General features: G+C 37.6%; 1 protein-coding gene across 1 annotated transcript in view; it reads right to left on the bottom strand.

Annotated features, from left to right (window-relative positions):
• Positions 1 to 7,816, bottom strand: part of LOC116846083 (spondin-2-like) — an 83,166-nt gene extending 75,350 nt beyond the window's left edge. The window contains exons 1-2 of the mRNA XM_032819486.1: positions 7,412 to 7,816; positions 5,924 to 6,103 (exon numbers count right to left, since the gene is read on the bottom strand). Coding sequence (XP_032675377.1) covers positions 5,924 to 6,103; positions 7,412 to 7,801 — 570 coding nt within the window. The 5' untranslated portion in view covers positions 7,802 to 7,816. The remainder of the gene's footprint in view (positions 1 to 5,923; positions 6,104 to 7,411) is intronic.
• Positions 7,817 to 8,963: the final 1,147 nt, after the last annotated feature.

The following is an 8,963-nucleotide window of genomic DNA, read 5'->3' as shown; positions in this document are numbered from 1 at the left end:
AACTTTTTTAAACATTTTAAATATTCATCATTAATAATAGATACTATAACTGTCACATAATTTAATTACTTTTTTCTGTGTATTTTAGTATAAATTACAATATTCTACGTAGTTTATGTTGCCTACATGGGAAAAGATATATATAATATATATATTGTGTATATATATATATATATATATATATATATATATATATATATATATATATATATATATATATATATTGTATATCAGATTCACCCTCTTCCTAGTTACGAAAATATTCAATTTGAAAGTATTCACTCAATAATTCAAAGTGGGGAATTCATTCTATATGAGTAGAAAATTATTCGAACTTTAGTTACTCTATTCTTCGAGTGAAATTTCACTTCACAAGAAATGTAAAGAGTCTAAAAATCTACGAATCGCCGGTAGTGTTGCTACCTCTCGCGTTATTTCAACCAAATTTTTTTAGAGTTCGGAAGGGGTTGAATCTAATTAAATAGTTAAAAATACGTTTAAAAGGTTCAACAAGTGATGATAGATCACGTTACCAAAAATAAATTTACAGCGATGAGTCTGGTTTGCAATTTTTCCCCTGGATTATTAAATAGATTTTCCCAATTATATAAGTTGTTCTGCCCTATATATATTTTTTTATATTATATATATAAGAGAATTACTTTTTTAACTAGTTTAAATTACCTAGCGTTGCGGATCAACACAAATTGTCAAAAGACAATGAAATCAAAGAGGTAGGTACTTAGATTTCATATAGTTTACATTTTCCGCAGGATTCTAGAGAGTAACTATATAAAATTTGGTTTATATATATATATATATATATATATATATATATATATATATCTCACAGGAAATATATAATATATGAAAACGGTATAAACACAATATTCTCTACTCGCTTATTGTTTGCACATATCGAGGCTTGATCTTTGAGAATTCCGTAATGAGAGATTCGCCAAGAGACTCAATACTACCGCGAGCGATATAAATTCGATTTGTAATTGCGTATGTTCTTCCCGAAGAAGGGAGGGAGCAGGGAGAGAAATACTCGCGCATACATATCACCTAAAAATGGTATTTATGTAGCGAGCTTTTACGGAATTAATGTTAAGTTGCGATTTTATTTCGGTCAATGTATAACTGGGTCAGCGCGGGCGAGCGCTTCCTAGGCAAATTTGGGATTAAATCTGTTTGTACTGTTACTTTTTAATTAAATTTCTTTTTCTCGCTCTAATAATTCCCTCCTTGCTATTTAAGAACTAAACATCCCCGGCCTTTTCGCAGGGACGCAAAGCGAGCATCACGCCGCGAATTTAATTTTCAGAACGCGCTTTTTCCGTAATAAAGTAACTTTCGGCACCCTCTAAGCGTACATCCGTTTTTGTTATTTCAAGAATTGAAATTATTATTACGAGCTGCCTATTTGCGCAATTTTTGAGTCATTCTAGATTTTATTCATATTACACGACGTATTCGTGTAATATGATATATATATATTTTTTAAATTTACACATACGACAATTTTACATTTTACAAGGCCAAGAATGGAATTTTTTGCAGTTTATAGTCCACCTCTCACGCGTACGCGCATCTCAAACGCAATCTCGTAAGGACGAGCGCTAGTAATTCGTATGCGCAATTTATATTCGTTCAATTTTAATTTCTCGATGTGATCGCGTCTCCATTGATTAGAGCTCAAGCAGCCAAATGGCGTAAACAAACGTGCTCTGTGCCGGACACTTTGGGGCGATAATGGGCGCGTTGTTGTACGAAATGGGCATTACATTAGGCGGTCTGATTTTCAGTTTAATGGAGTTCCGGAAGCGTGAAGTTTAATGGAAACGGTGGGGTCGCGAGCGCAGTTGCGAGCAACTCGCCTTCTCGATGGGGCTGGAACTGGCTCTTGATAGCCGCTCGTGAAAACGCGCTACGAGAGAAATAGAGTGTGATGCGTATTATGTTGATCAGTACGCAAATTTATCTCGAATACCGGCGAAAAGCGACCAACAACGAGTATCTCGAGTGGAACGCGAAATCGTCGAAACGTGATTCCTATAACCGGCTCGAAATTTTAGTCCTACTTGAGATCTAAACTTTCTAACATCTGTAGACGCTGAGGGATCAGCCTAATATACAACACACAGAAACTGAAATCCTACTTAGGGCCGATTGTTCCAACTTCTTGATTAAACTACTTGACAGTTAAATCATATGTCTGTTTTTGTTTTTTCTTCAAGTTAGATAGAACAAATTGAATTGGAACAATTGGTCTTTTAATATCTCTGAATGACCAAAAATGCACAAAATTCCGCTTGCCTCGAAAACATTGTTTTTGTATTCGAAACTAAAGTATTTGGTATGTAAATTTCTGACGTTCACGTTGATAACTGAATCATATTGAATCAAAAGAATAACAAGTGAGTGAGTGGGAGATCGATATTTCGAAAGAATTGCGGTGTCGTGGTTCACTTTTTCTTCTCTTCTCTTTCTATCCTATCTACTCATTTACACGAAATAATTGACAAATCTGTCGGGAAGTTATTGGCAGGCGTGAATTACATAAACATAAACGAGAGAAGATCGAGGGAAGAAGGGAAGGACGGTGAGAAAATGACGAGGATACGCGCTGCGAGAGGGTACATCGGATTAGCGACAAAAGTTTGGTAATTAAGTGGTAAGTGAGGTCGAGTTAAGAGAGAGAGAGAGAGAGAGAGAGAGAGAGGCAGGAGCGGGTGGATGAGTGAAGGAATTTAGTAGGCGAATCGTCCCTTTGCCCTATGCGAAAGCGGAAGCGAAGGTGACACGAGTCAAAGAAAGGTCGGAGGCAAAGAGACGGATGATGAGGAACAGGCGGGAGAAGGGGGATGGGAGGACACGGGATGGACCGTAGGCAGGGATAATTAGCGAGTTAATACGACTCGTTGCCCCTCGAACTCTCTCTTCATTACCGCGAGTGCCGTCCTGCTGTCGGGAGAATCTTGAGAGAGACGCGCGCGTCGGCCAAATCGATCGGTCGATTAAAATATTCACGTCCTGACGATTCTGCGACTTGCGACTGTTATTGGCACAGCGCGATAGTTATTTACAAACGTTATCTGAAAAACTGTGCCGTTGGAATTGCACTGATTAGCTGGGATTTTAAGTTCTGAAGGGGCAAATTATGTTTTCAGACTAGAAAAGGCAAAAGTATTCGGGAACTCATTTAAAGAAAACTATCAAACGAATATGTTTGAATTTTATATGCATAATTAATATTTGCATAAAAATAATTTATAGTTTTTTTTGCGGAAGTGACGTCACAGCATCCACTGTTTGTAGTTCTTGCATGTCTCCTTGACTTGAGTGATTTAAATTCGTACAATAGTTCTATCAAAAAAATGAAAAAAATTTTTTAGTATTGTAAGTATAGAATTTTTATTTTTAAATATAATATAGTGTTGTAGATATAGAATTATGCCCAAAGTCTCGTCCCAAAGTAAATGGATAATCCCGCACGACTACATGGTTATCCATGCGGATGAGACAAAGGACATAATTAGAATCAAACTTTACAAGTAAGTTCGTTTAATCCAATAATTTTTATTTTCAAATATAATTGAATTTTGTGGCTCATATTTCCAAAAATCAATAAAAATTTGTTATTAAAATTCACTTCTCCGTTTTATTTTATAAGATCCAGTAAAACAAAAAGTTATAACAAAAATAGAATTAAAAATTAAAAAATTAAAAATAAAATTAAATAAAGGAATAAAAATATTCTACCAAAAAAATAATAAAGTATAAAACTTGGACATATTCACTTAGTAGTTTTGTTTAAATAAATTCCTGAACACATCGTTGCTTTTTTGGCTTGAAAAAGTAATTTTCTCCTTTACTGACAACGCTGTCTGACGCGCAAGATTACCAAGACTTTCCGTGTTCTCACGCCGACATACGACAGCTGCCGGGTTAATCCTTCCCCTTTGGCAGACCCAACAAAATCAAAAGAAAAATATTTTTGAGTTTAAATGAAGTAAATGATGTCTCCTGAATGCAGTTATATTGTTTTTTGTCAAAATAATATCGCAAAAACATATTTTTAAAACGACTTTTGTCATTTAGTGGCAAAACTCGAAACAACTGAAACAATAACGAACAGGATAATTATTAGATGTTGCTCCAAAGCGACAGTGCTAAATAAATGCATGTTCTTGCATACGGCTCGTGAGAAATCGATTGCTTGAGAGCAACATTACCAAATAAAAAGTTGAAATAATACGGACTTCGTTCGAAATGATTTTTACCGTAACGTTAATGTCGAACGTGCTATTGGACCAAAGAACTGGGTTAAAGATATCAGTTTGACAATGAGCTGGGAGACACTGACGAGGTAGCTTCAGTGTTTGTGGGGACAGAAGATGCAGAGCGAAGCTGTTCGCGTAGCTTCGGAGAACAAATATTTACGTTGAGCCCGGTGGCTCACCCTTCTTGAGCGCCAGAAACGTATTTAATGCCGGCGATGAGGAAAGCGGTGGCGGACTGACAAGGGCGAGAAACAACCGTGCGATCTCATCTCACCAGGCGAATCCCACCTGTCGCGAGATATCAAGGAGCGCGACGTTGATACACATTTTCAAACGAGTATATGCGTTATCGACTCGTTCGTGCCGTTTTATGAAGATGACCGTAGACGCGTAATTTCCAACATAAAATTTCACGTTGGACACAAAGCGCCGTGTCTGCCCTCGCATTATCGGATCCGTATTATCGAGAGTCACCTCTCGTATAAGAAGAATTAAAAGATTGGTTAAACAGCGAGTACAATTAATCAGCTTTACGCTGAAACCTGATAATGTCGGGACATTTATTACGCGGGATATCAATACCGGGGAAATAAATTAATGCGAAACGCTATTATCGGGGCGCGGATGTTCTTTTAATGGTCGCGCGCGCGCCGCGGTTATTTTACAACGTGCGGAGAGAAGCCACTGCGAAATCGAGACGGTTAAATGAATAAAAGAGCGCGATAATATCCAGCTATCAATAAGTACGTACTGTAATATATAAATTGTATTTTTGAAATATATTTATGAAAAAAAGAGAGACAAAGAGACGCTTGTGAAGGCATCACCTCGCGTAAAATGCACTTGTTCCATTTTTATGACTTTACAAAGGGGAAAAATTTTCAATTTTATCTCATGTTAAAATAATTACGTGTAAAAAAGAGAGAGATATATATCTATCGATATTATATATCGATTTATAAAACAATTCTCATTTCAACGATTTAAATTTATTTCACATACGCGAACGATTAAATAGGAGAGACCGAGTCTAGATGACCCGCGGGGCATGTTGCTCATATGCTTTCTTTAATAATTATCTTGACAGAAACAGTGGATGTAAAATTGCGAAATTGTTCTTTTAAAATATACTCTTCTCTGAGTTTCATTAAAATTGGGGTAATATTACAGTTAGAGAATCGGAAAAACTGATTTAATAGTAACGCAAAGTTGACTAAGAAAGAAATATTTAAAAATTAACCAATATTTATTAGTGAATACTATTAACATATTTACTTAAATAAAAATTCTCTTCATTTAAACCGAGTATTGTTTACTTAAATGGAGTAAACAATACTCAGTTTATAAATGAAGAGAATTTTGATTCAAGTAAATATGTGTTAATGATATTAATAATAAATATTTGTTAATTTTTAGATATTTTTACTCAGTGTATTTTCGAGTCTTTCGCGATGGTGGACATTAACGCATAAAAGAAGGCTGCCTCTATCACGTTTGTGCAATCAGTCACAAGAATCAATTGCTTGAGAAGTGACTTCAAAATTCTAAGACATGAGACATCTAGCCCCGGTCACCCCTAATGCGCGCGAATGAAGACTCGCCCCGCGCCAGTATTGCAGGACGGTGCGAATACGTACCTTGGTGAATGTGAGGGTAGCTATCGGCGGTAGACGAGGTAAATTCGGATAATAGAAGCTTCCCGCGGGATGCGCCGGATATCGGGATGTGATCCTGTAAGCGATTCCTTGGGGCTGCGTCGGCCAGTTGGCAGCCGTGAATGTGAAGCCGTTATCCGTGCCCCCATCCAGCGGGTCGAGCTGTTGAAAAAGGAATGGCGATGGGTGGGTTTAAACGACGGCGTTTTCCGTGCATTTGCGGATTTTAGCAAGATGACAGAAGCCGAGTACACGGGCGCGCTCTCGCGCGATTCACGGGGATAAATGCATAAATTATATCTCACGGCCGGGGCGATGCTCGTGCGATTGCCGCGATTGTTGGAGATGCACTTGATTTCAATAACCTTGCTTTCATGAATAAATCGTGGAATAATCTTTTTCAAGAATAATCGGACGAATTCGTATTCATTTTAATTATTCCAACGTGGAATATGCAATTCCGTAGCGTCGCTTTGTGCAGATTATCTTACAATTGTACAGGTTGCCGGTACTCACGTGTGTAACTCGAAAATGAAGATTCTTTTCAGTCGAAGAACGTAACTACCTGGCTAATCAGAACTGATCGCAAGATGTTGGCTGTTAAATTTTAAATGTTTGACAATACAAATGCATGCCATGCGCTTTGGTAAAAAAACGTACATCTTACATATCTCTCCTATAAAAAATTGACTTTTTCTAACAATTTCTTTACCTCTATTACTCTTAATCCTTATTTACCGTCAAAACAGAACAATGTTTTGTACTTGTTAATCCTTTAAGCGGTATGTCCGAAAAAATTGCGTGGTAAAATATTACATTCTATTTATTTAAAGTATTGTATATTTTATAATTCATAGCAAATACAAGCGAAAATCATATATATATATATATATATATATATATATATATATATTCTATTTCTCAGAAATTTTTAAAGAAAATAGCAATAAAGGAAAAGAAATCTAAATATGCTCATCAAAAAAGAAGAAAAATTGCGTCACCATTGAAGACGTTAATATTCGTGTTGCGAAAAATATTGCATATCTACACTGTCAAAGTTTAAAATTTGGCAACTCACATTTTGCAGTTGGTTCTAATTGACTAGGCACTTGCGTTCTTTAGTTTGATTCATGCGAGGCGTTTGCTAATAAGATCAATTTTTTTTATCTCTTAACACCGTTAATATTTCAAGGTTAATTCGAGTTACGAATTACATGCGCCAACGTGTAATAATTAAAATCCGGTAACACGAGATAACTTTGTTCCAGCAATTTCGTCGAAAAAAAAAATGAAAAATAAAAACGAAAAATAGTATCATATCGTGTCGCACCGAGACAATAACGCACGAAATGTAGGCGCAGTCAATCCGTTCGTGTACGTTTTAATTCTCGCTTTTCACGATAGAGAGAAAGGGATTTCGGTCGCAGTAACGTTATCAGTCTCACGCGCATTGTTGTCAAACGTAATTACCTCCACGGTAACGGTATCGACCCAATTGCCCTCGACGCACAGTTGGAAGGAATCCACGCCTACGAACCAATCGGGGCTGGGATTGATGCGCGCCATAATGCTTATCAGAGTATGATTGCCGTCCAAAAAGGCCCGGGTGACGCTCGTACCCTCGCCCTGAGGTATCGGCGGGCCCGTGAAAGAGTGCAGGCTATTGGGCGAGTCGCCGTCCGTGTCGAGTCCATCGGCTCTGCCGGTCTCCACGTATAATCTGGCGCCGGTAGACAGTCGCTCGCCTAATCTATACAGAATGTAAGTCGAGTCGTGCGTCCGACCTGCAACATGCAATAAACGCGATCGGTTACACTCATGGGCTTGCACTCGTGTCCTGCAATTCGCACAGGGATACATTCAGAAAAACAATCTATCCTGTATAACCTCAAGAGGAGTTCTTTTCAAACCAAAAGAAAAATATTCAAAACCCAGTATTCTAAGCGCAGTATTCTTAAAGTTAGAGAAATCTCGTCATTTATCTATAAATGCAAATCTTATTCTTAATAGAAATCCTTTCCAGTAAGAGAGGACTCTGCTTCAAGTAAACACGTTTCTCTTGATTCAAAAGGGAAAGTTGGAATAATATTTAGTACCCTTCAACAGAATACAAATAGTACTCCTCAAATTTCTCTGAGTGAAGTTTCACTCGGAAAGTGATCACCGAGTCACTCGAATTCAAAGGTTTTTGCACTCATATAGAGTGAGTTCTCTATCTTAAATCATCGAGTGAATATTTCTGAAGAGTGAATCTATGACGTACTTCACCGTTACAAGAACATACTTACCTCTAATCGACTGAAACATCCTCTCTCTCTCATATGAGATCGGAATTCATCATAAGCTCCAGTGAAATATTCGCTCTTGCGATCTCGAGAGACAGTATTTTCTTTACTAGTGAAAATACTGCCAATTTTAAATTGGGTTCTGATTCCCTATGTTCTAATCGATTAGAATGAATTTGTTTCTATGACGGTGAAATACATACACTAAATTCATTCTTCAGTTTCGAGTGAAAATATTCACTTGACGATTCAGAGTAGAGAAATCACGAATATACGAGTGGAAAATCGCTCAAACGCGAATGACTCGGTGGTCATTTTATTTTTCAAGCGAAACTTTACTCCGAGAAGTTTAGAGAACATGTTTTTGCGATCACCATTCGCTCCTGAAGTCGATTTCGCATTTCTCCGGATTCCAAACTAGCGCAAGTTCCGAGCTAACTTTCAAGTGGCGAGAGTCATGTGTGTGACGAAAGCTCGTCCATGTCTGAGGCAAAAGTCCCCACCTGAGATAGAATCTCAAAAGGTTAATTTAGAATTAATTAACCCAGAAGAGTAATTGGAACTTAAACCTGTTTACCCGGCTCGGGAGGTGCGTCTTTCGCGCGAGCTCTCAAAGATTCTCCGGCTTTCAACGTCTAATTACGTGGTTGTTTTGCCGATGCCGCGGTTGAAAATGCCGCGGTGCCTCAGGCTAAAAAGGGGAGATTTGAGGGGGAGGAGAACGAACGTGTACGACG

This window comes from Odontomachus brunneus, unplaced genomic scaffold (assembly GCF_010583005.1).
Source record: "Odontomachus brunneus isolate Ranch 3 - 2012 unplaced genomic scaffold, Obru_v1 Obru_scaffold_060, whole genome shotgun sequence".
Lineage (NCBI taxonomy): Eukaryota > Metazoa > Arthropoda > Insecta > Hymenoptera > Formicidae > Odontomachus > Odontomachus brunneus.
This window is presented reverse-complemented; position numbering and strand designations above follow the sequence as displayed.